At 55.7% G+C, this 26,658-nt stretch overlaps 1 protein-coding gene across 2 annotated transcripts; it reads left to right on the forward strand.

Moving 5' to 3' along the window:
• The first annotated feature begins 456 nt into the window (after nt 1–456).
• On the forward strand, nt 457–25,103 carry KASH5 (KASH domain containing 5). 2 transcript variants are annotated; one of them, XM_034986996.1, is made up of 19 exons: nt 457–660; nt 3,102–3,239; nt 7,138–7,242; nt 7,747–7,933; nt 8,416–8,480; nt 9,941–10,007; nt 10,258–10,419; nt 10,870–10,987; nt 11,313–11,363; nt 16,411–16,488; nt 16,746–16,802; nt 17,103–17,162; nt 17,975–18,039; nt 18,202–18,289; nt 18,606–18,728; nt 20,801–20,859; nt 22,924–22,969; nt 24,446–24,510; nt 24,596–25,103. In XM_034986996.1, exons 2-19 carry the CDS (start codon nt 3,197–3,199, stop codon nt 24,978–24,980), a joined length of 1,824 nt encoding a protein of 607 aa, XP_034842887.1. In that variant the 5' UTR covers nt 457–660; nt 3,102–3,196; the 3' UTR covers nt 24,981–25,103. The 2 variants fall into 2 exon arrangements, with proteins under 2 accessions (XP_034842887.1, XP_034842886.1); XM_034986995.1 differs by lacking the exons at nt 457–660; nt 3,102–3,239; nt 7,138–7,242 and having other exon boundaries at nt 7,348–7,933.
• Nucleotides 25,104–26,658: the final 1,555 nt, after the last annotated feature.

Here is a 26,658-nt window from a genome sequence, read left to right on the forward strand (position 1 = left end):
CTGGGAAAGCTGAGAATATTTTTCCCCCCACTCTCCTTATAGGAATGGATGAAACGGTTTGAGAAAGAATCCTTCAGGGACTGGGCGCCACAGAGGGCTTGGGAGTGGTAGGGCAAGACAGGGTAGGACATCATTGTGACGGTGACGGGCAGCCTGGCACGGAACAGACGGCAAAAAGGGCATGACTTAGTAGCTGATAAGAAGTGGGGATGGACAAGGGGTCCCCCAATCCAAATCTCCCTTGCTTGGGCCCACTGCACCCAAGCTCGAGGCGGGAGAAAAGACCCCAGCGAAAGGGACGCAGACGCCCCTCGCTTCCCCTACCGGCTCTGATTCCTCCAGCTTTGGCTCACTCGGCCAATACGCATGCGCCCGCTCCACCAGGCGGCGTGCGCGCCCGGGTAGCCCTACGCATGCGCGGCCTCGCCGTTGCAGGTAACCGACGAAACTAGAGCGAGCCTTCTCCCGGTGCGCGCCTGCGTCGCGGGGCGGAGCCCAGGTGGGGCGGGGTTTAGACGCTGCGCGCGCTCTCGGTCCCGCCCCAACCCCCTCTCTCCTCTTCTCCTGGCGGATCCCGCGCAAGCGAACCTTCTTCGCCCGCAACTGCCGTTGGTCAGTCGTGGCCCCCGGCTGTGTCCCGGGACTAGGACGTGGACCCAGGTGCGTCCTGGCTGTGGCGAGGTTCCCCAGAGAAGCCCTGTCAGAGCCCCCGAATCGTGGGGGAGCGTCCCCAATATCAAGGCCTTCCAAATCTTGTTAAAAGTTTTCTAGAAATCCTGACCAGATAGCTACCCTCAGAAATACTGAGAAGGACTCAGGAGGAAGTCCAACAGATGACCCCTGAAATCTTGTCAGAATTTTCTCGAAATTCTGTCAGACTTGTCCCTCAGAGCCTGCCAGACTACCCCCCCAAAATCCTGTTACACCCCCGCCCCTCCCCCAAGGTCCTGTCAGAGATCCCCAGAAGTCTCGTCAAACCCGCCAAAACTCCTGTCAGTTTCCCCTCCCAGATCCTCTCAGAGACCCCTGAAATCCAGAGACGCCCCAGAAACCTGGTCGAGACCCTTCTAAGATCCAGACCCCCTTAAATCCTGCCTGTGGCCTCCTCCTGCTCAAAGACCCTCCCTCCGTCCCTCACCAGGAGTTCACCCCCCACCCCGCCCCCCCAATCCCTGTCAGGGGCTCCCAGTGCCAGACCCCTCCCCACTCAGGCCCCACAGCCATCACCCCCCTCTGCACCCTCCCGCATTGTCCAAACCCTGCAAGGGCCTCTCTTCAAAGGCCACTCTTTCTAGGACATTCTAAAAGCTGCCAAGGAGTGTGGACCCGGCTGGTGCCAGGGAGAGCAGGCTGGGGGGAGGACTTGGTGAGGAAAGGGGCGACGAGCAGGTGGGGTGAGGACAGACAGGCCCCAGGTGACCCTGTATTGACCATTTGCTCCAGGGTGCCCAATCCATCCCCAGTGGGCATTGTTGTCAAGTGTAATTATTTATTTTTTTTTTAATTTTTTTTAAGATTTTATTTATTCATTTGAGACACAGAGATACAGAGAGAGAGAGAGCATGAGCAGTGGGAGAGGCAGAGGGAGAGGGAGAAGCAGGTTCCCCGCTGAGCCAGGAGCCGGATGTGGGGCTCGATCCCAGGACCCCGGGATCATGACCTGAGCTGAAGGCAGACGCTTAACCATCTGAGCCACCCAGGCGCCCCTTATTTTTTTTTTTTTAAAGATTTTATTTATTTATTAGAGAGAGAGTGAACATGAGAGGGGGGAGGGTCAGAGGGCGAAGCAGACTCCCCGCTGAGCAGGGAGCCCGACGCGGGACTCGATCCCGGGACTCCAGGATCATGACCTGAGCCGAAGGCAGTCGCCCAACCAACTGAGCCACCCAGGCGCCCTCAAGTGTAATTATTAATAGCACCCTTCTCACTCTTGAAAGTGTCTTGGAGTTGGGACAGTAAGTCATATGGTCAACCTGGTTATAATGGAGGCAGGACAGGTCATTGTCAGGGCACAGAGGAAGGAATCCCTAACTGGTCCAGGGACTCAGGGAAGGCTCCCCAGGGAGGCTGTGAGCCAGGGCAGGGGCCACAGGTGAGGGTGGTGTGGGAAGACCATGGAAAGATGCAGAGTTCCCATGGCTGTAACAAGGGTGAGGGACCTGGAGGTCGGCCAGTGGAGAGAAAAGTGACAAAAAGAGGCAAGGAATTACAGGGAGCACCGTGTCCCACACCAGCCAGAGGGGCTGGGACTTAGTCCTGAGGGCACTAGGGCTCCGTGGTGGGGGGTGGGGGGTGGGGGGTGGGGGGGTTGAAGCAGGAGAGATGAGGCCAACGGTTCCAAGTACAGGCTGATAGGAGGAAGGTCGGTCGCCTGGGGCAGTGTGGAAACCCAGAGACAGCAGCTCATTCAGAAACATTTTCCCAGAGGGGACATGTGAGCCAAGACAGGAAGGGCTGGAAAGGAGGGTGTCCCAGGCAGAGACCCGGAGGTGGGAACAGCCAGCCAATGTGGGGGGAGAGCATGCAGTTCAGAGCTGCTGGAGCTGCAGGTGTGATTTGGGGTGGGAAGGCAGGCAGGGCCAGGCCATGCGGGGCCTTCGATGCCGGGTCCAGGGTCTAGGCTCTGTCCCTGGGGTGCTGGGGAGCAGGGGAGGGGCAGGTCAGCTCTGGGGCCCTGCGCAGATGGACAGGAGGGGAAAGCCTGGAGACTGGGAGGCCGGGGAGGAGGATGAGATGAGGGTCCAGGGGGAAGAGGATGGGGCCTGGCCCAGAGCTGTAGGGAAGGAGAGGAGGGGACAGGGTAGAGTCATAGGGCAGGAAGGACAAGGTTAGGGACTTGACAGGCTGTGGGGAGGAAGGGTGGAAGGGAAGCAAGGAGGCCGTGACCCGCACCCACTAGCCCCCTGTTTGATCTCTGCTGCCCACTCCTCGGCCCCCCCGTTTTCCCAGCCCACACCTCCAATCCATAAAACAGGTCTGAGCGGGAGCTGCTCTGGTCATGGCAGGGGTGGGCAAACAGGTTCTGAGAACCCAGAGGGGCGTGGGGCACAGGTGGGGCAGGGTGGCTGGTCTGAGGAGGCCATTCCCATTTGTCCTTCCAGGAGCTCTCAGAGCATTCGAGCCTTTGTCAGCCCCTCCCAGTGATGGAGGCAGGCTGTTAGTTTCTCCAGCAGCCGCAGAGCGACCAGGGTGGCCCATGGATGTGCCAGAGAGCCGGGCGGGTGGCCCCACTGCAAAAAGTAGGTGGCTGGCCCCCTGTTTGCCCCATGGGAGGATGAGGAGGGAGCAGTGGGTGAGTGGGTGCCAGGTTGTGCCTCGGGGACTTGGGAGACGTGGCTTAGGGTGTCCAAGCCTCCACCTTGGTGTGCAGGGTGGGAGTGGGGGAGCGAGCTGTCGTTGAAGAACCTGCTCTGTGCCCACCAGTCTGGACACCGCATCTGGTTTGCTCTGGGGCAGCTAGAGCAGAAACCTTTGCACGCGCTGTGCCCTCTGCGCAGAGCACCCTTCCCTAACAACTTGCTGGCTCAGCCCTCACTTCATTCAGATCTCTGCTTCCTTTGAAAAGCTTACTTTCACATTCTCTCCCCTCTCCTGCCTCTCTTCATCTGTTGTCTGTCTATTTCATCTCTGTCTCTCCCACTAGAACTTGAGTTCCATGAGGTGGGGTCTGTTTTATTCACTCTGGTATTCCCGGTCCCTAGAGCAGCGCTGTCAACATGCCAGCCATAAGTGTAATTTTAAATTTTGTTAGTAACCACATTTAGTTTTTTTTAAATTTTTTAAAGATTTATATATTTATTTGAGGGGGGGGGCAGAGGGCAAGGGAAAGAGAACCTCAAACAGACTCCCTGCTAAGTGCAGAGCCCCATGCGGGGCTTGATCCCAGGACACTGAGATCATGACCCAAGCTGAAATCAAGAATCGGCTGCCCAAACGACTGGGCCACCCAGGAGCCCCAAGTGGCCACATTTTTTTTTTTTAAAGATTTATTTATTTATGTATTTGACAGAGAGAGACACAGGGAGAGAGGGAACACAAACAGGGGGAGTGGGAGAGGGAGAAGCAGGCTTCCCGCTGAGCGACGAGCCCGATGCGGGGCTCGATCCCAGCACCCGGGATCATGACCTGAGCTGAAAGCAGACGCTTAACGATTGAGCCACCCAGGCGCCCCCCCCCCAGTAGCCACATTTAAAAGAAAAAAGAAACAGTCCAAATGAATGGGAACAATAGATTTATTTAACCTAATATATCCAAAATTGTATCCTTTTGGTGTGTAATTAATATAAAGATATATCAGAGATATTCTTTTGTTTTTTCATACCAGGGCTTCAAGATCTGGTGTGTAGTTTACGCTAACAGAGCATCTCAATTTTCACGCGCCACAGTTTAAATACTCAAGAACCACGTCACGTGTGGCAAGTGGCCGCCCTAAAACAATGTCTGACTCATAGGTGCTCAATTATAGTCCTTGATTGTTTGGATGGATGCAGACCAAAGCGGCGTGAAAGCCGGCTTGGGGAGGAAGAAGCAGGGAGACGCTGGGTGGCCCTCTCTGAAATTCACCTGCTAAGTGGGAGAGCTCATTGTGATGGGGGAGGAGGCTCCCACCCTAGGGGAGAGGCAGGACCCTTTTTTCGAGGCTTCCAGCGTCCAGCAGCAGAGCCTGTGTCTTTTCTCAAGGCCGCAGGCCTGGACTCTGGCCTCAGGAGGCTTTCCGGAGGGGAAGGCAGGAGGCAGACACCTGGGTTCGGGGTCCCGAGGGCAGATGGACAGAGTGACTGACATGGCAACTTCGTGGGCACCAGCAGAGGGCGTGCGGCCACCGCTCCCGTGGGCGAGGGCTGAAGCCAGCTTTGGGAGGCTCCTGAAGGAAAAGGAAGGACACACCCGGGAGAGATGGAGACAGACAGAGGAAGGCTGAGGGCGGGGGGAAAGAAGCGGAGACAGTGGGGCAAGGAGACAGAGGCTTGGGGAACGGAGAGTCGCCGAGATATGGAAAAAGAACCCAGAGATGGAGAAATGGGGAGGATGAAAACAGAGAGGCAAGGCTCCAGAAAGAGAGGGATGGGGGGGAAGATGGAGAGGAGGAGCCAGAGAGAAAACCAGAGAAGGGCAGAGACAGAGACACAGAGAGAGGTAGAGACACTGAGGACGGAAATGAAGAGAACAGGAGAAGCAGTGACATGTTCCTGGGGGGTCCCAGGAAGTGACCGTGGACCTGTGCGGATCCCCTGAGCCAGAGGGTGCAAGGCTGAGTCTGGCTCTGCTCTCCCTTGCTGAGCAGCCCTGGGGAGTGAGCTCTCGAGGCCTGTGAGCTCCCTGGGCTCCTGGTCCTCCTCCATAACCTGGGGAGCACAGCGAGAGGAGATAAAGCCCCAGCAGGGGCCCTCATGTCCCCTAACTGTGGGTCCCCTCCCCCTTCCCTAGGAGCATGTGTTCAAACATTCAAACCTGAGGGGAATGAATTTTAGCTCTCTACAAAGAACCCTGGAGAGTAAAAGGAATTAGATAGAGTGCTCATGGACTCCTCCGCAGAGCGACTCTTGATCTCAGGATCGTGAGTTCAAGTCCCACATTGGGCACGGAGCCCATACTTTTTTTTTTTTTTTTTAAGATTTTATTTATTTATTTGACAGAGACACAGCGAGAGAGGGGACACAAGCAGGGGGAGTGGGAGAGGGAGAAGCAGGCCTCCGCAGAGCAGGGAGCCGGATGCCGGGCTCAATCCCAGGACCCTGGGACCACTACCCGGGCCTAAGGCAGATGCCCAATGACTGAGCCACCCAGGCGCCCCACGGAGCCCATACTTTAAAAAAAAAAAAAAAAAGCATTCATATGTTGAACAGGTGACCTGGGGCAAGTTCCTAACTTCTCCATGACAATGAATATTCTCATCTGTAATGTGGGGCTAATAGCAGCCACCATGGTCCATAGAAAACCCCCAGAAGAGGAAGGGCATCTACTAACTGCTAGATAAATGTTCAGCTCTGTGATTGAGCCTCCACCACATGCCAGGCCTTGGGCCCAGGGCCTTTCTAGATTTTATCTCACTTCTTCTCTAGGAGGGAGGGAACACCCCCATTTTCCAGAGGAAGAAACTGAGGCTCAGAGAGTCTATGCTCCTTGCTCGGGTTGCCCCTTGGGTCTGTCAGACCCAGCAGCCTGTGCTGGGCCTGCTGCTATACCCAGTTGTTCAAGGGCAGGGCAGGGAGCCTGGAAGGTCACTTACAGTCTCAGAAACATGGAATCCAGTAACTCCAAGGGTGGAGGATCTTCTGTATCTTGGAGCATCTATTGAGTGCTTACTATATGCAGGCACTGTGGATACAGCAGTGGACAAACAGACCCGGGGACATGCACGTTGTATGTGTATGTTGGGAGGGCTGTTCCCATACACAAACATAACACTCCCAGCCCTGGGGGTGGGGGATCACTACCTGCCCATTTTACTGGTGGGGAAACTGAGGCTCTGAAAGGAGAATCGACTTGCCCACAGTTGTATGGCTGGGCTCTGAGCTCCTAACTGCTCCCCCACCGCCTGCCTTACCTAGATCACCCACCCCCTCTCATCTTGGGCCCCTGGCTGTGGGCGCCAATGACGCCAGCCTCGTTGGGGATTCAGGTAGGAGAGAGACCCCGCCCCCCAGGCATGCAAGGAGACCGGAGATGCAGCCGGCAGAATCGATCCAGGCTGCCCGCGCCTTATTGGATTGTTCCTGGCTCCCGGGGCCCCCCTTCACCCTCAGCTCCTCCCAGAATCCTCTCTTCTTTGCCCTCCTCCGCCCCTAGCCCCCTCTGAGCAGAGCCTGGGCGGTAAGGGAAGAGATGAGGAAAAGGTGATCTCAGAGCCTTTGTTATCTGGGCTCCTGAGTGGCTTGGACACAAAGGATTAGACAGCAGGGGGGACTTCTGGCCTGAGAGATGGGGCCCACATCCTCAGGGTATGGAGCTAGGAAGCCACTCAAAGACCCTTACGTTGCTGTCCCCTCCCTGAAGCTTCCTGCTGTTCCCCACCAGCCCCCACTCCAAGTAGCTCAGAATGAATTCCCTCCCCTCTGCAGGAGCACAGGACCTAGGGTCACTCCTTCTCTTCTTGTCCCCCTTCTCACGGGCGGGCTGACCCTCTTGTCTCCCTAGTGTACCTCTGGGACCAGCTGGAGGAAGGGAGTCCGGGGACGCTGCTGAGCCTGGAGGAGCAAATACTCAACTCTACATTCGAAGCTTGTGACACCCAAAGGACAGGTTGGGGGTGCAGAATGGGGCCAGGCAGCAGTGGGCCTGGGAGACATGAGTAGTAATAAGGGATGGGGGAGGGTGGCTGGGAACTAGGGAGCCATAGAGAGAGGGATGGACTAGGGCCCCTTCTTGGGGGACCTGCAGGGCGAGGTGGGTGATTGTGGGAAGCTTCAGAAAGGAAGTGGATAAAAGGATGGAGGCCATTCAGGGTGAGGACATTAATGGAAGAGGGTAGGGCGTGGGGAGAGGTATGTGGGAGGGCAGCCACTGTGGGCCCGATGGGGTACAGCAGGTCCTCTTTGGTCCACCCTCTGAGTGACGATGGTTGGGCTCTATTTCCAGGTGAAAAGTTTGACTCAGAGGAAGGGAAGGACTTTCCCAAAGTGTCTGGGTTAAGCCGTGGTGCAGGGGTGTCACCAGCCCAGCCGCTGGGGTGGTCCTACTTTCGAGCCATCGCCTGCCCCTACCCCCACCTGCCCCAGACTCCCTCACAGCATGCTCTGTCTCCAGGCATTGTGGCTGTGACTCACGTACTAGCCTATCTGGAGGCTGTGACAGGACAGGACCCCCAGGATGCGCGCCTCCAAACACTGGCCTGCAACCTGGACCCCAATGGGGAGGGCCCTCAGGCCACTGTGGACTTGGACACCTTCCTGGCCGTCATGCGGGACTGGATCGCTGCCTGTCAGTTGGATGGGTGGGTCTCTGCACTGCCAACCCTCCCCTGGGAAGTCCTTCCTAAGATCTAACCTTACACCTGCTTACTGCTGCCAGCACCCTTTGGGCATAGGAACCTAACTGTGGTTTGAAGGAGGCTGAGGAGGAGAGAAAAGTGAAGAGATGGGGTTGGGGGGATGGGGTGGAAGGTCTGCAGACAGAGTTCCTGGGATGGGGAGGCAAAAATAAAAGGGGCTGGAAGAGGGAGACATGGGGGTGCTGGGGGGCTGACAGAGGCCTCTCCCCATCCCTTCTCCAAACCCAGTCCTTGCCCCTCCTGCTTTTCCATCTGGCCTAGGGCTCTTGCCATCTGGCCTTGCCTTCCTCCCCCACCGTGGTGCTCTCAGTGCTCCTGCTCTCACCTGACCCGGCCCCTCCTCCCGCCACCAGCAATCCCCCTGTGTGGCTGGTCAGGATTGGGGGTGGCTGCAGGGGGCTCTAAGCCTCATCCCTTTGATACAGGGGATTAGAGCTGGAAGAGGAGACAGCCTTCAAGGGGGCCCTGACCTCCCAGCAACTGCCATCTGGTAAGACTACTATATATAGAATGAAGCAGGCAGGCCCAGGGTCAGACAGTGGGAGGGACTTCCCACCTGGGGATGGGAGCCAGGGGCATTGGGTGGGACCCCTGGAACCTTTGCTCTCTCCTGGAGCTCTGAGTTTGGCTTTCTAGGCACCTCCATGGCTGCCTCCCCACCTTCTCTGAGCTTTGGGGTTTTTTTCCTTCAGGGTCTGGTTCCAAGTCCTCCCCCTACTGCAGGCCTATCATTGAGGCATGCAAGGCCCTGCCTACCTCTCCTTGTCAGCGTCATTGGGCTCCTGCCTACTCTCTAGTCCCTGCTCCCTTGGGCCTCCTGGCTCAGCCTGGAATGTGCTGCGGGCCTGCCCACCATGCTCCTCTGCTCAGATGGTTCTCCCTAAACTTCCCACACCTGGGGAAGCCCTGGGATACCCCGGGCTAAGGTCCCTGGCTGTCCAGGCTCACTCACAGACCTGCATTGCTTTCCTGGAGAAATCTGACCTTCTGATTCAGTTACCTGCCCTGTTGTTTGGTTAGTTGATCCGTTCCGCATTTTATCCCTAGAACCTCACACATAGGAGGTGTTCCATAAAAAAGTGTTCCTGTTATACCTTACAAAAACAAAACAAAATTAAAAAACAGCTTTCTTTTTTTTTTTTTAAAGATTTTATTTATTTATTTGAGAGAGAGCATGAAAGAGAGAGCACATGCACATGAGAGGGGGGAAGTTCAGAGGGAGAAGCAGACTCCCCGCTGAGCAGGGAACCTGATGTGGGACTTGATCCTGGGACTCCAGGATCATGATCTGAGCCGAAGGCAGTCACCCAACCAACTGAGCCACCCAGTCGCCCCTAAAAAACAGCTTTCTTGACATTCTCTTGAGCGTCTTCCAATTGGGGCCAGGGGAGGGGCAGGTCATCTCCTGTTGAGGAAACACCCCTCTGGGTGGGGGAAGGATAAGACGAGGAGGCTGGAGGCCAGGAGGCCAGGAGGCTGGGGATGAGGTTGTGGTGAGGGTCCAGGAGGAGAAGGAGAAGCCTGAGCCAGGACTGGCCACGACAGAGAGGAGAGTGGAACAGAGTCAGGGAAGAAGGTCAGAGCCAGGACTCCGGGGGTGGGGGGGACTGTGGGGATGAGGAGGAGCAAGGGAGCCAGGACAGCCCAGTGGCTGGGTGAGTTGGTGGGGAGGGAAACCTGGAAGAGGGACAGGTTTGGGGGTAGCTGAGGTGCTGCTGCCCAGGGCTGGGTGTGATGAATTCAGGGCTACAAGAGAGATCCAGCCTGAGCTTAGAGTACCAATGAGCAAGAGGCCTTTCGGATGGTGGATATAATCGTAGCCCAGGAGCAGATGAGATGACCCAGGGCAAATGCAAGGGTGAGGCTAGTGGAGGCCAAGCCCAAGTCCTGGGGCTCCGCGACGCCTAAGGTCACCGGGGAGCCCACCACCCTCTGTCTCTCTCCCTCCAGGATGCCCAGAAGCCGAGGAGCCAGCCAACCTGGAGAGCTTCGGAGGGGAAGACCCCAGACCTGAGCTGTACCTATGCTCCCCGACCTGCCCTCCCTGCTGCCCATGCTCTCCAGCCTCCCTGCCATAGGGCTCCGGGTCCTTCAGGGGTGGGTGAGGGACGGGGTGGGGGTGGGGCTGTGCTGCTAGCCCCGGGAGAGCAGGGCAGTCTCTGTCCTGTTCCTCTTTCTCCAGAAGAGCCTCATCTCCCCACCACCGCCACTACCCCCCCAAGGGAGGTGGGGGCTGTGGCCGGTAACCAGCCCCTCCCTGACCCCAGGCCCGCCACCGCCGACCTGCTGAGCAGCCTGGAGGACCTGGAGCTCAGCAACCGCAGGCTGGCCGGGGAGAACGCCAAGCTCCAGCGCAGCGTGGAGACAGCTGAGGAGGGGTCTGCACGCTTGGGGGAGGAGATCTCGGCCCTGCGCAAGCAGCTTCGCAGGTGGGCTCTCTGCGTGCTCTCCCTGCACCTCCTGCCCTGTGTTCGACCCTGCACTGTCCCCTTCTGCTCTTCCTCTTTCTCTTTTGTGTCTCCCTGGTTCTGGTCTCTCAGCCTCTTGGGTTCAGTCTCCCTTCTCTCTTCTTCTCTGCGTCTTCATATCAGCGGCCTATGCCTGTCCCTGTGCTCTATCTTTCTCATGTCCATCATGTTCCCCCTATTTTAGTCTCCTGCTCTTTCCAGGTCTCTGTCCCACCCCCTTAGTCTTTTAGGTAGAAACTGGGTCTCTGTCTCCTACACTAGGTTCTTTCCCTGCTTTTCCCTCTGGGTCTCTGTGCCCCACTCCCAGGTCCCTGTCAGGATTTCTCTGTTGCTTCTGACTGTCTGAGTGAATCTGTCTCTCTGGTCTCTGTTTCCCTTCCGTGTGGCCCCCCCCGCCCCACCCCCACTCAGTACCCAGCAGGCTCTGCAGTGTGCCAAGGCTGTGGATGAGGAGCTGGAGGACCTGAAGACTCTGGCCAAGAGCCTGGAGGAACAGAATCGCAGCCTCCTGGCCCAGGCCCGGCAGACGGTGGGTTCTGGGCAAGGGGCACAAAGGTGCCCTCATCTTTCCCCCCTTCTTGGAGTGTGAGCAACAGAGCCTGACAATGGAATGGGAAGGGGCAGAGGTTACCCTGGCTTCCTCCCTGACTCCAGGTCCTGCTTGCCCCAGACTCAGAGTCCAGATCTATTTGCCACCCCTCTCGTGACAGAGGGGATAGCAGGAGCCCTCAGGGCTCCCAGACTTGCTCCTCCAGGACCCAGACCCGAGATGGGTTCCCAGGGGTGGGAGAAGGGCAATATGGGGGCAAGGAGGCCACAGAAGGAGCCTTTGTCCTCTCTCTGGGGCCGTTCAGGAGAAGGAGCAGCAGCATCTGGTGGCCGAGATGGAGACTCTGCAGGAGGAGGTGAGCTGAGGCCCAGTGCCCACCCCCACCTCTTCCCCCTTCCCGCCCTACCCCTGCTGCCCCCAAACACCCCCGGCAGCCTGCACCCAAACACCCTGACAGTGTGTAGAGGGAGGTCCCGGAATCCCAATAATGTACAAGTGTCTCTGAAGGTCACATGACAGCGTGTGAGAACTGCTCTGGTTGGTAAGAGTGTGGGACATGGGGCAAACTGCCTGGGCTCACGCTGGGGCTGCCTACATAAGCATGGGCCAGTCCATCTCCTCTCTGTACCTCGGTGTCCTCACCTGTAACAGTGGGCAAAATAACAGAATCTCCCTCATTGGGTGGTGTGAGATTTAAACACAAGGATGCTTGTAATCTTAGGCATGAGGCAGGACCCACGGGAAGTGCTCGCTGAAAGTTAACCAGTGTTGTTCATATATTAGCATTTTTTTATGGTGGAACACGGGCCTTGAAGTCAGCCCTGAGTTTACATCCCATCTCTGCCACTTACAAGACAGGCCACCTTCAGGCATGTGACTCCCCCTTCCCCAGCCTTTGTTTTATTCTCTGAGAATGGGAGGAGGCTAATTGCTCAGCAGGATTGTTCTAGAAATAAATGACAGTGCTCAGCCCAGGGCTTCGCACGCTGTCTGGAATGGCCCAGTTCAACTGCATGTCTGCATGTCTGATTCAAGCCCCGTTCCATCTGGCACAGAGAAGAGAACATCATCTTAGTAAATCTGGGCCCACCTAGTCCTTTTCTTTTTTTTTTTTTTTTTTTAAGATTTTATTTATTTATTTATTTGACAGAGAGAGACACAGTGAGAGAGGGAACACAAGCAAGGGGGAGTGGGAGAGGGAGAAGCAGGCCTCCTGCGGACCCCGATATGGGACTCGATCCCAGGGCCCTGGGACCATGACCTGAGCCGAAGGCAGTTGCTCAACAACTGAGCCACCCAGGCGCCCCCCACCTAGTCCTTTTTAGGTGGAAACTGAAACTCATCAATTGATGAAACTCGTCACCGCCCCCCTGCAAGGTGGCATCTAAGTTGCTGGAGACACATACGGCATCTCAGTGCTCCAGGAGGCGGCAGTCCTCCCTCAACGTCTATTCTGTCTGCTCGTCACAAGATTGATGTTCATCATCCCATCTGGTCCTCAGCCTTAGTCACCATCACATGCTGGCATCCACTGGGAGGCTGGCATTGCCTCTGGTCTCTGAACATACAGTCCTCACTGCATCTGCTGGCAGTGGACCTCTGGACCCCCCAACACACGAGGGCCTCTGGGGGCTCTCCCTCAGCCCCTTCCACACCCTTCCAGGGCCACAGAGGAGGCTTAGCTGCTTTCCTGAGACTCTCTGTGGCCACAAGGGGCCTCGTTGGGCCTCTCTGCCTCCTCTCCTCACACAGCCATCTCCATTCTGTTACTCACAGGCCTTGCTGGTTCTGAGACTGAGCTGAGAAATGCCTCCTCTCGGATTCCCAGACATCCCAGGGGTTGCATGGTTCAACTGCATCCTACCTCTAAACCCCTCGCAGCTAACCTGGGGCTTGGGGCTGCCGCAGGGCCTGTTTTCCCTCTACTGCTCTCTTCTTTGACCCTCCTATGCCCCTCCCCTGCCCTAAGGATCTCTGCCCAGTCTAGGCAATGATACTGATTCTGCCCAATCCCCCCAAATCTCTTTGTCCTACATCTGTATTATGGCTTTTACATTTAAATCCAAAACTTTTCCACTATTGTTCTCTGGCTCTTCCATGAAAATTCCATTCTCTGGGACAATGGGAATCTCACCATGGGATGGCTGCCACAGTGTGAGGCTTGGGGTATACACAGATGTGACTGTTTTCTTCCAGAACATCTCTTTTTAAGAACAAGGAGAAATTTTCCCTACAGCCCCATGGCAGACCCTCTCTCTTATATCTTATTGGCTAAAGTGACATCATATGATTATAGCCAAACCACTCCCTGGCATGGGTAATCCAACCCCGGATGGGCCAGAATACTTTCAGCTCCAAGGAAGAGAACACCAAAGAAATGGTGGCTTCAGTCTGAAGGACATCATTTCCTTAACAAGAGACTTTGAAGTTCTCTGTGTTGGTTTGGTGACAGGCATGTTCATTGGCCTGTGGCCTCATGATCACAGATGGCTGCAACAGCTCTGCCCTCATGGTCTCATTCAAAGCAGGACAGAGAGGGGCAAGAGGGCCCAGCTAATGCTCCTCTCATGGCTCTCCTTTCATCAGAAGGAAAAGCTTTTCCAGAAGCACCCCCACTATACCCACCACCCCAGCATACCTCTCTTCTATTGCACTGGCAGGAACTGGATCACATGACACCCCCAGCTGCAAGGGAGGCTGGGAGAATATCTGACCTTGCTCAGCCTCTGGAGTGGGAGATGGGAAAGTGAGAATGGCTGCTGGGTGAGAATGGCTGCTGGGTTAGCTAACCAGCCAGTTCTCCTGAATCTGCCGAGATCCCCCTCTTATTCACCCCGCAGGGTGGAACTAGGACCCGCCTGCCCAGGCAGAGAGTGGATCCCCAACGAAAGCAGAAGGAATAAGCAGGGTGAATCGCAGTCGGCAGTCTCTGCCTCCTCCCAGCCCAGAAGGCCTGCTGCCAGGTCAAGTGCCTTGAGCAGCGCCTGGGACATCCTAGGCGCTCGATAAACCGGAGCTATTCTTGGTTGACTCCCCCCCCACCTTTCCCCTCCCCACAGCAGCCTACAGAGCATCTATAGATCGAGTTCTCAAGTTACAGGAGAATAATGCTGGAGTAAGGGACACTCAGACACTCGACTTTCCTACAGAGAATCTACAGACGAGGGCTCGGGTTACTGCAGAAGAAGGAAGGAGAGACTGAGTAACCAGGTTCCCTACCCGGTGGCCCAGGACCCAGCCTCCAAATCCCCACCAGGTGGACAGATGTTGACACAGCATTCCTGGCCTGTCCTTCCTCTGCCCTTCACCTGGCAGCCCAGGCCCGCAGAGACCAAGAAGGAGGGATGGCTGATGGAGGACTTGGAGCCCAGCCAGCTGGAGAGGGAGGAACTGGCCTTGGTGTCCCCAGGGGCATAGGGAGGAGGGGCGTGGCAAGGGAAGTCCAACTGCCTCTCTGCCCTGAAATGCTTTTGCCCGTGGCCGCTTCACATTGAAGTTAGTGCAAGTTGCTGAGTTTTTGGTGCCTGGAAACTCTAGACTGGGTTTGGGGCCATTTTATCATCGGATCCCATTTCATGGCTGGCGTGAGCTGCCCCTCTCCTGGCCCCCTTGTTTTCTCGGATAATTCTCCCCCTGGAGGACTCGGAGTGCCCCAGCACTGACTCTTCAAGAAGCCCCTCATCTGGGCTCCAGAGGGCCCAGGCCCTAGGCCTCATCAGAGTCTACCTCCCAAGTTGTTATCTGCTTCTGCACTGGCCCCCACCTCTAGCGATGAGCTCCCTGAGGCCAGAGATGAAGCTGGTTCCCCATTCTCACCTGGGGCTGCGTCTGGCTCAGAGAGTCTGGGGGTTATAAGTGCAGCATTTGGAGTTAGATTTGGGTTTGAGTCCACTCACTTACCATGTGACCTTGGCCAAGTTTCTTAGCCCTTCCACTCGTCAATTTCCTCTGTAAAATCAGAGGGTGATGCCAATAAAAACATTAACAACGAGACATGACATTCCTCCCAAATGGCACAATGTGACATGCATAGCAGCACCCGGGAAATCTTCCTGCCAAAAGATTGAACAGGAGCCTGGACAGGGTCCTAGATCTACCCACCAGTTTGGAGGAAATGAAGAGGTTGGAGGAACATGGTGAACATCCTGTGGAGGGAATGAGAACTCAAGAAGCCAGATCCAAATGCACCAATTCTACGGGACAAATAACCTGATTTCTTCCCCAAAAGATGGGCCCCCCAAAAGTGCCTGGGTTGGGACACGTGGGCGACCACTGTCAGAGGAAAAGAAATGAGATATTGCAATCAAAAGCCACAGCAGACCTTGTTTGGATCCTCATGCAAACAAATTAAATGTGGAAGGACTTTTGTGAGACAACCAAAAAAAAAAAAAAAAACCCACAAATTCAATATGGGAATTATTACTTTTGTTAAGAGTGATCATGGTATTGTGAGTTTGGTAAAGTAAAAAATTCCTTATGTAGGAAATTAAAATGCTGGAGTCATTCTAGGTAGAAATCACAGGCTACCTGGCATTTGCTTTAGAGTTATCTGTTAAACAAAACAAAACAAAACAAAACAAAACAAAAAACCTAACTTGGGAGAATAGAGAAGAGACCAGGAAAATGTAAATAATTATTGAAGTTGGGCGGCGGGCAGTGGGAGTCCATTATACTGGTATTTTTACTTAGGTGTGTGTGAGAAACATTTAGAACATGAAGTTTTGAAAGTATCTTTAAAACACATATTTTACGGGGTGCCTGGGTGGCTCAGTCGTTAAGCGTCTGCCTTCGGCTCAGGTCATGGTCCCAGTGTCCTGGGATCGAGCCCCACATCGGGCTCCCTGCCCAGCGGGAAGTCTGCTTCTCCCTCTCCCGCTCCCCCTGCTTGTGTTCCCTCTGTCACTGTGTCTCTCTCTGTCAAATAAATAATATTTAAAAAAATAATAAAAACATATTTTACATTTCCTGAACATTTGGTATGTGCCAGGCGCCCTTCTAAATGCTTTGTGCTTATTAACATACAGTAGCGCGTGTTTGCACGAATGACCACCTGTATGACCTGGGGGAGGGGGTGCTCAACCTTTCTATGCCAGACTTGCCTTTATCTGCACAATGGGGGAGAAGAGTGAGGTAACACTTGCAAGATGCTCAGAACGTGCTCACAGATACTGTTATCAGCCCCGTGAAGTAGGTCCTATCTCATCTCCATGTTTTACAGACAAGCACCCAGTGACGCACAGAGAAATCACACCTGAGATCTCATAGGGTGGGTGGAGGGATTCAATGGGCCCAGATATATAAAGTGCTCGGCACAAGGCCTGTTGTTGCCCGTCAGGTGTTCAGGAAATGTCGCTGCGCATGCTAACATTGCCGTTGGCTGAAGTGGCTGTTCCTTCTTCCAGAACGGGAAGCTACTGGCTGAGCGGAACGGAGTCAAAAGGAGGAGTGAGGAGCTGGCCACGGAGAAGGAGGCTTTGAAGGTGCCACCCCTCCCTGGTGTCATTTCTACCAGTTTCAACCGCTCCAGTCGAGTGAGAGCTGGGGACTTCATCAAGCCAGCAGGCTCCCAGGGCTCCCAGAAGCTCGCCTAAAATCCCTCTCTGGGTGGCTGATGTCCAGAGACATCATGGGAGGTTGAGGAGCGGGACTCAGGAGAGTTGGGTGGGCTGGGGGGGGCAGCACTGGCTGAGGCCTCTCCTGGGAGGCCGGACAGATGGACGGGCTCCTTCCTTGGCAGCGGCAGCTCTATGAGTGTGAAAGCCTCATTTGCCAACGAGATGCTGTCCTCTCGGAGGTGAGTGGCCTGGGGGTGGTGAGGTGACATTTGCCTTCCATGTGCTCCTGGCCATCCCCTGCCCCTGCCCCAAGGTCTGGAAAGGGGAGTCCTGCCTGGGTCTCATCCCTGGATAAGCAGCCCAGAGAGGTCAGAGGGTTCCCCCGGTGTGGCAACTCTGTCCCTGCAGGATCTAGAAACCTGATGCTCTCCCTCAGGCCCTAGCTCTTCCCCTAGGCTCACCCTGCCAGTCTCCCCTACCCCTGCCTCTGCATCTTTGCGGGGCTGGGCCCCATCTCAGTGGGTTTTGGGCTTCCCCAGCGCACTCGCCACGTGGAGAGTCTGGCCAAGACGTTGGAGGAATACAGAACGACGACCCAGGTAGCCAGCTGCCCTCCCACCCTCGGCCCCCTGCCTGGCCCCGATCTTCTGCCATCTCTGCAGTTCATGCCTCTTTCTGCCCCCGTCCGTCTTGTGGAGTCTGTGTCTCTCTCCTGCCTTTTCACTTGTCCTCTGTTCCCCTCTCTCTCTCTCCCTCTGTGTATCTCCACCTCCGGTCTAGTTTCTTTCTCTGTGGGGGTTTTGTCACTGCATCTCCCCTGCTCATCTTTCTGTGTGTCTGCCTTTCTTTGATCTAGTCTGTCTGTCTCCAGGGGCGACTCTACCCTCTGTTGGCCCCTGATCGTTACGAGTATCCTACACCTCGTGTGTCTTTTGCCTCTCTGTGAATCTGTGTCCATCCATGTCTCTTGTTCTTTTTTTTTTTTTTTTTTAAGATTTTATTTATTTGCGAGAGAGAGAATGAGAGACAGAGAGCATGAGAGGGAGGAGGGTCAGAGGGAGAAGCAGACTCCCCGCTGAGCAGGGAGCCCGATGCGGGACTCGATCCCAGGACTCCAGGATCATGACCTGAGCCGAAGGCAGTCACTTAACCAACTGAGCCACCCAGGCGCCCCATGTCTCTTGTTCTTAATTTTCCTGGCTGGTGGGTTATCTTCTGGGTTCCTGCTGTTCTCTGTCTCTCTTTGGCTTCCTAAGTTTCTGTCACTGCTTTCTTCCCCCTTGTCCCTTGGCAATATGTGTCTGGAGGAGCCCAAAGAAGTCAGGGGAGTGGGATTGACTGTAAGAGGAGCCCAAGGCTGGCAGATGGAGAAGAACAGAGAGGCAGGGGTTCCCCACTCCCTCGTTTGCAGGAACTGAGGCTGGAAATCTCACACCTGGAGGAGCAGCTGAGTCAGATCCATGAGGGGCCGGATGAGTGAGTGGAACGTCAGGGGTGAAGGAGGCAGGAGGGGAGCCCAAAGGCAGGGACCCCCAACCTCCAGCCACAAAGTGGGCAGAGCAGCCACCCCAGAGTGGGTTGACTGACAGGTAGGGGGCAGGCACAGAGAGAGCCTTCCCCTCTTGACCATGTGGCCAGGCTACCGGAAGGGGCCCAGGCGAGAAGAGTGGGCTGGACCAGGCTGCTGCCCCCATCACTGGGCGTGGAGATCGAGGCCATTCGGCAGGTGGGCCCGGCTACTCGAGAACACCCCAACCCACTGCCTGCCACAGCTCTGACCCAGCCCTGATTCTCACCCTACCCCATCTCCCCGCCAGGACCATCTCAGTCCTTCACCTCATCCCTACCCCAGTCCTTGGTTCTGCTGCCAAACCCTTCCCATGTCCTGCCTCTACCTGCTCCCCAGCCCAGCCTCAGCCCAGCACCCCCCACCGCCGTCTTCTCTCACCCCATGCCTCAGCCCATGTCCACCCCCATCTCTGACTCATCTTGTGCCTTCACCTGGCCCTCCCTGGCCTCAGAAACGGCTTCTCCTCTGCCAGAAACAAGAAGTGGCAGCCGCCGCTCTCGCCAGCCCTCTGTGTGGCGTGTGGCAGTGGGAGGAGCTCGTCCTTGAGACGGATGCGGAAGTGGAATTTCCGCCTGAAGCCCCAGCCCAGGCACAGGTGAGCGTGGGAGGGGCTCCAAGACCACTGGAGTCCAGGAGCTGGGAAAGGGGCCTGGAACTCCAGGCGCCACGAGCTTGCTGCCCATTCCACGGGCAAACGTTGACCGAGGGCCTGCTGGACACAGAGCCCAGGCCAAGCAGGACACCATCCCTGTCCTCTGGGGGCTGGCCCGCAAGGGGAGTAGACAAGAGCAAGCAAAGCAAACGCAAACTGCACAGTGGTAGTTCTGTCGTTTCGAAAACACTGTCAGGAAGCACTGCATTTGCAATGGTCCTGCCGGGGGAAGCTAAGAAATGAATCGTTCCTCCGAACACCATAAAGATACATTAAGCTTTTACTTTTGGGATACAAGGCGCCCTTAAGAGCAGCTTAGCAGGCCCACTGTGAAATCTTGAACTCACCCATAGCAGTTGTTTTATGACTTCTGTAGTTACCTGAGCAATATTTCAACATCCGTCGAAACGATCGAGACAACTCATCTTCAGTGTCCACAACAGAAAAGTGAGATTTTAATCTATTAGTGCCAGAAGTCTCTCTGTTTCTCTCTTTTTTTTTTTAAGATTTTATTTATTTATTTGACAGAGAGAGACACAGCGAGAGAGGGAACACAAGCAGGGGGAGTGGGAGAGGGAGAAGCAGGTTCCCCGCAGAGCAGGGAGCCCGATGCGGGGCTTGATTCCAGGACCCTGGGATCATGACCTGAGCTGAAGGTAGTCGCTTAACCAACTGAGCCACCCAAGCGCCCCTGTTTCTCTTTTTTTTAAAGAAAATATTGCTAACAGCTCTGTAACTGCATTGTCCTGAAAATAATACTGCTTCAGAATTATACTGTTCACCATTCTTAAAGGAGAAACTCATTTCTTTGCTCATTTTCTCCCTGGGTTGAGAGAAATTTCTGTGTTTCCCTTCAAAACCCGTGCTGTTTGATTTTTTTTTTTTTAAGATTTTATTTATTTATTCATAAGAGACAGAGAGAGAGAGGCAGAGGGAGAAGCAGGCTCCCCGCTAAGCAAGGAGCCCGATACGGGACTCTATTCCAGGACCCTGGGATCATGACCTGAGCCGAAGGCAGATGCCCAACCATCTGAGCCACCCAGGCGCCCTGTTTGAATTTTTTTTTTAAGATTTATTTATTTAAGAGAGAGAGCGTGAGCACAAGCTGGGGGACGAGCAGAGGGAGAGGGAGAAAGACATTCTCAAGCAGACTCCACGCTGAGCATGGAGCCAACAGGGGGCTTGATCTCATGACCCTGAGATCATGCCCTGAGCCGAAACCCAGAGTCAGATGCTTAACCACTTAACTGACTGAGCCACACAGGCGCCCCTGATTTTTCATTTACTTCCCCCCATATCTCTGCGAGGTAGGCAACCTCACCCCTCATCCTGTTACCTGTGGGAAACCGAGGCTCAGAGAGGTCATCCGTCCCCAGTCACACAGCCTGTGGGCGACAGAGTCACATCCCTCCGAGGAGGTGTGAGTCAGAGTGAATTCCACTGGGAGCTCTCCATGCCCCATCCAGGGGAGTGCCGACCCAGGCCTCAGGGTGCCACCGGCTCCAGGTCCTGGAGCTATGGCTCGGAGCTGCTCAGGGCCTGGTGGGGAGATCATGCGTTCGGGCCATCCCCATGCAGTGTGATGGGTATGCAGAGGTGGGGGGTGGGCCCTGAGGGAGCCTAGCAAAGGGAGAACCTGTGTCAGGTGGGAGACTAGAGAGGTGTCATAGGGAAACTGACACTTGAGTTTATTTCAGAGAAGAGAGAGAAATTGAGTGGTGTCAGGAGAGAGAAACCTTCCTGGCAGCGGAAAGCACACACGCGGGGATGTGGGGCATGAAAGCATAGAACACGCTTGGGCAGCAGAGGGAGTGGCAGGTGGCTAGGGAGCCATGAGGCCCAATCACAACAGGAATTCCCTGTAAATCAAGTGGGGAGATCGTACTTTTCTCCATCAAGCCACAGGATGGCTGGGGGCAGGGAGGGAGCCCAAGAGGAGGGCAGGTTTTAGAAGCAGGTGGTGAATTCTTGCAGGTGTCACAGCCCGGGAGACCTAACCTTTCCTTTTCCCACAGAGAAACTTGCAGGGAGAACCAGCGCACGCTCAGGGAGGAAGGAAGGAGCGATCGATGTGGTAAGAAGCTTGTTCCTTCCAGAGCCATCCCCCTGCCTTGGGGGGACACCACATTCTTAGACAGTGTACAAGGACTGGAAAAGCCCTGGAGGGAGCTGCACATCATTCACTCCTTCATTCATTCATTCCCTCCCACTGAAGTGACCCCTGGCCTGTGAACCAGGATGAGCCATCCCCAGCCCTGCCTTCAGTGTCTCCTGGTCTAGAGGGAGACAGACTCTGACCCAGCTGGTTCCGGGAGGGCATCTGGCACCTGGAGCCACGGGGGGGGGGGGGGGGGGCTTCCCGGGGACATGATGCTTGAATGGGGTCCCGTAGGAGCAGTACTCATATAGGAAACTCTTAGACAAGAAGACAGTTGTCTGGCTGATGGGACAGCTCAGTCACTCGGTCACTGTCACTGAACACAGCTCTCCCAAGGCCTCCAGGGAACCCTGGGATGAAGGAAACCCAGACCGGCCCTTGGAGAACATCCAGGTAGTTAGGAGACAATTGGGGACTCTGGAATCAGACAGCCTGGGTTCGAATCCCAGGATGGGGGTGGTGTGAGCATCAGTGCCGTGGAGCCCCAGCCCTGTGATTGTTAGGAAGCTCGGCTGCAGGCCTCTGAGGAGAGATAAAGCCCTAGATGTCTGGGCGCAGCCTCCTCAGGCCTGGCCTTGGGGCCTGTGGTTTCCTGTGGTGCCTCCCGCCCCTCCCCTCCCCTCTTTCAGGCTCTTGGCTGAGACAACTAATGAGGCTGCCTGCCACTGGCCTCTAATTGGACTTGGCTGAGAAAACTGAGATTGGGCAGGAGGGGGGCTCCAGAGCTATGACCTCCCCCTGCATCACCGGGGAAGGGAAGGGAGAAGGGGCTGAGCCGCAGCGGGGGCGGGGGCTGGACATCTGAGTTTCCCGGGAGCAGGGCAGTGAGATCCGCAGACTGGGAAGCTGGAAACGAGGTGGTGAATCCCGTGGCCCCTAAAGGTGACTAGGGGTGAGGGTTTGGATCTTGAGAGGTGCTGGGGGAGGAGCCACCTGGGGTCCAAGTATCAGTTCCAGGGGATGAGACCGCTGTGTGTCTGACTGGGCAGAGGCTGGGGGCTTACCAGCCTAGCTTACTAGCACTTTTTGGGTGCTAGTTGAAGACACAGCTGTGTCCTGAGGGTGTCAAGGTGGTGACAGCTGGAGGGCCGGACCCCTGGTCCCCAGTGAAGGTGGTAGCCAGTGGTATGGACATCTGGGTCTCTAAGGGGCATCTGGGCTGGGCAGCTTGAGGTCTAAGTCCCCAAATAGGTATTTCAGGGGCTCAGGCAGCTGCAACCCTTGGAGGGGCAGAGGCTGGGGGCTTGCACACTGAAGAGAAATGATTTGTGGGGGGAATTGCTCACACAGTTGGCTTCTGGAATCTCAGTCCTAAAAGAAGACCCAGTAAGACTGAGACTCACTGAAAATGGCACAACGCCCCCAGGCACTAAGTGGGGGGTGGGTCTACACCTGCCCTGGAGTCTTGGGGAGCTCTGAGTCTCTGGTGTTTGGGAGAGTAAGAGAGCAGAAGCCTAGCTCCCAGCTAGGGCATCAGCCAGAAAAATAGCAGAAGAGAAAGCCAGTTTGATTAAGAGACCCTCCTACCCTTTTTGGGGGTCACACACTCTTTTGAGAGTTTGTTGAAAATTCCCCTGCAAAATATGCACACTGACCTACACACAGCAGTTTGCTCATGGGGCTCCAGGACACCCCCAGGCCCATCCATGATGCCCGGTCCCCATTAAGACCCCTGCTTTAAAGGCTCATCCAGGGGCGCCTGGGTGGCTCAGTCATTAAGCATCTGCCTTTGGCTCAGGTCATGGTCCCAGGGTCCTGGGATCGAGCCCCGCATCGGGCTCCCTGCTTGGCAGAGAGCCTGCTTCTCCCTCTCCCACTCCCCCTGCTTCTGTCCGCTCTCTTGCTGTGTCTCTCTCTGTCAAATAAATAAATAAAATCTTTAAAAAAATAAAATTAAATAAAGGCTCATCCAGCTCCACGGTGGGCGAACAGGAGCCAGGCCAAGGGAAGATGCTTAGGGTGATTCTGTTGTCCCCTCAGGTTGCCCAGAAGGGAAGAAGAGGAGGAAGCAGAGCCCCAGATCACGGTAGGCAGTCCCCAGCACCCCTTCCCGGTCCCCGCCCACTCCGGGCCCTTGAGGAGGGTGACACAGTGGCGGCTCCTCCCAGCCCTCACCCACACCCCCACTTCTCCTGAGCAGACAGAAAAATCATTTGGCCAAGAGATAACAAGGCCCTTGCTATGGCTAATGAGAGCGGACAGAGCCGTGGGGGGAGGCCTGCAGGCCAGTGGGCGGCCAGAATGTTCCCGGGGGACCCCCCAAGCACATACACAGGGCTGCAGCCGCTAAGCCAGAGGCCTCACAGACGTGGCTACACCCCCGGAATGCGAAAATGCACACGCACATGCGCCCACACACAGGAAGGGGCCGGGCCCTCCCCAGCCAGCCCCAGAACTCTCTGGGGCACAGCGCCTGTGACGGCTCCCCCGCCTGGCACCACACACACCAGCTGCTTTGCTCCTCGAAGCCGCAGGGCGAGGTGCAGGTGCCAATCCCCATTCTCAAGGCAGGCGAGTGGAGGGAAGCTCGGGGAGGAGAGGTGGGGGCCCGTGGTCCTCAGGGTAGGAATGTGAGAGCCCGAACGTGTGCCAGGCATCTGGGCCCCTTCGGGGTCCAAGCCCTCCAAGATGGTCTCTCTGAGCAGCCTGACCCCAAAGCCCACCTCCCACTCTCTTCCACAGAGACTGGGCCCCACGTCAGTTTCCTCACAGCTGAGTGGACTCCCATCTCTCCCAGTTGTGTGTGTGTGTGTGCACGCACGCGGGGGGTGTTGTTTAAGGACCACGGGAAAGCCCCCCCACACACAGAGCAGGCGCGCAGTAGGTGGCTGTGGTGAAGGGGAGGGGCTGAGTCTGGTGGCCCCTGTTATTCTTTATTATTGCTCTTACTGCCATCATCAGCATCCACGGGTGGGAAAGCCCGAGGCCAACAGAGGGGGCGCCCTTTCAGAGGGACATGGGGGTGAGGTGGCCCCTGGAGGACTACTTGGGGCTTTCATCTTAAAGCACCTGCAGGTTGACGCAGGCAGGAAGAGCGCCCACGCTGGACTAGGTCCAGCACAGGGTTGGACTCCTGGAGAAGATGGGGTCTCTGCCCTCAGGGAGCTTAGATGCTTGCAGAATGCGGTGCAAATGGAAATAGTAATTTTGAACAGCTCCCATAATTACTGAGCGCCCACTGTGCGCCAGGCACTGCTCCAAGCGCCCTCCCGCTTTTTTGCTTTTGACCTGCGTTCCCTCATGCAGACTCCCCTTTGGCCCTGTGAGCTGGGGACTGTCGCCGACCCTGTCCAGCAGATGGGGAAAGTCGGGCATGGAGATGCAGGGTGAGCTTCCAAGGCACATGCAGCTGGGAGCCGGCAGGGCTGGGAACCCAACCCGGCAGGGTGTCTCACTGTGTTCCACCCACTTCCATGTGGTCACTTCTGTGCAGTGGCCTGAACCAAGGGCCTTTCACAATCCGGGACCGAGGGTCTCAAGTTTGTCTCCTTTGTCCTTCTAGGCCAATCTCCCCAGCCCTCTGGGGGACCCTCACCCTGAAGACGTTCCAGGAAGCCCTCCTGAGAGGTAACAGGACCCACGGGGACTGGAAGGGGCCTGGAGGCAGAGGCAAAGTCCAGCGTGATTGCCCCGCCCTCCTTTCCGTCCGCAGCCCTGCCGAGCCCGAGCCGAGGCAAGCCCTGGTGCCTGTGCGGAAAGAGCTGGTCCCAGTCAGGAGGCCTGTCTCGGGCCAGCTCTGCCTGCCCCCGCTGCAGCCCCAGCTGTTCAGGTGCGCCCCGAAGCGGCTCCAGAAGGAGGGTGGCCATCAGGCGTTGGGGCACTGCCCCCTGCTGAGACAGCACCAGCCACCCCCCACCCCGGGGCCCTCCCGAAGCACCGGGCTGCCTCCCACCAGGGTCGCTCGGCCCCCGCTGGCCCCGGCACCCCTCCTGGGCCTGCTGCTGCTCCTGCTGTTCTCCCTCCTGCTCCTGGGCCGGTCCCCGCCCCCCACCTGGCCCCACCTCCAGCTCTGCTACCTCCAGCCGCCGCCTGTGTGAGCCGCTCAGAGCAAGTCTAGTCAGAGAATTCCCCGGGAATCCTACTGTTGTTACCCCTGTTGTGCCCCCTCGAGCTGGGAGGACCCCAGTACGGGGCCCCCAGATACAGTGCTCCAGGATCCACACCCCTGTACTGGGTTTTTCTGTGAAGCCTTTCGGTTCTTTTTTTAACACTGGTGACTACATTTCTCAGCAATAGCAAAACGTTCCCAATAATGGATTAAATACTAAGGGTTTATTTTCCTCCTAAAACAAGTTTGGAGGAGGACAGCTATGGGCCCACAGCTCAGAGTCTCCACAGCCTGGGGGTAGAGGGAGCTATGATTCTCTATGAGATCCTCTCGGCCCTTCCCTCTGGCTCAGGAGATGACAGGCGTAGCTTCATACGTCACGTCTGTAGGAAGAAGGGGACGCATCCCTTCCTTTCTTTATAAAGAAAAGCCGTGGCCTTCCCACAGCCCGCAGCAGACCTGTGTTTATGTCTCATTGGCCAGAAGTGTTTGTTGCACCACCCCTAGCTGCAAGAGAGGCCGGGAGACTGAGCGCCTCTCCCCTCTCCTGGCAGAAAGAGGGAGAGAGACACGTGGGCCGGGCACACATCACAGATGTCCCCTGCAGTGCAAACAGCCCAAAGGAAATGGACCACTGTGCCATTTGCTCACTCATCGCTTACTGCTCATCCTCGTGTCACAATTAGACTTTAGAAGATAAAGCTATGGGGCGCCTGGGTGGCTCAGTCTGTTAAGTGTCTGCCTTTGGCTCAGGTCATGATCTCGAGGTCTCCCCACTCAGCATGGAGTCTGCTTGTCCCTCTGCCCCTCTCCCACTCACGCTTGTGTGCTCTCTCACTCTCAAATAAATAAAATCTTTCAAAAACTCATTAAATTATTTTTTAAAGAAAGGAAGATAAAGCTGTAGAAAAACAGGCCCTCCAATGCCAGGCTGAAGAGTACTGCTTTTCTCCTGAGGATGATGGGAGCTTTCAGACATCTTACTGCTTGTTTTTTTTTGGTTATTTATGTTTTAATTGAGATACAACTTACATACAGATAAATGGACAAATCTTAAGTATCAGGTGCATGAGTTTTTGCATATGCAAACACCCACAAAACCAAAACCCAGGTCAAGATATGAATAGTTTCAGCACCACAGAGGCTTCATTGGGAGAGTTTTGAGCAGAGGAGGGTCAGAGTCACCCCTACTTAAAGGCAAATAGTGATAGAGGTAGGTAGCTGTAGGTTCCATGAGAGCCCAGAAAATGCACTTAACCCCTCTTGGAAGGATAGAGATTTTGTCCCAGTTAGGTGACATCTGTGTGCAGTCTTGAAAGATGAGTAAAGTTTGTTACAGTGGGCAGGGACCAAAGGAGGGTGTCATGGGCAAAGGGAATAAATAGTGTGTGTGAAGACCAGGTGGTGGGAAAGAGCCTCTGTGTGCAGAGGTAGAAAGCACCATGTTGCTGGGATTAAAAAGAAAAAAAAGGGGGTGTGGGGGCCAAGGAAGTATTTGAGGTGACAGAGTTGTGAGAAAAGAGGTAGGCAAGAGCCCATGAAGGGTTTGGAACACCAGCTTGAACTTGATTCTCAGGTGCCCAAGAAAAGGGCTATGAGCAGGGAAAGGACAGAATTAGCTCCAGGTGGGGAAGAGAGCTTCTGAGCCTGCATGGGGGATGAATACG

Source organism: Mirounga leonina, unplaced genomic scaffold (genome assembly GCF_011800145.1).
Source record: "Mirounga leonina isolate KUSES-001 unplaced genomic scaffold, KU_Mleo_1.0 Mir_376, whole genome shotgun sequence".
In the NCBI taxonomy this organism is placed as follows: Eukaryota; Metazoa; Chordata; class Mammalia; order Carnivora; family Phocidae; genus Mirounga; species Mirounga leonina.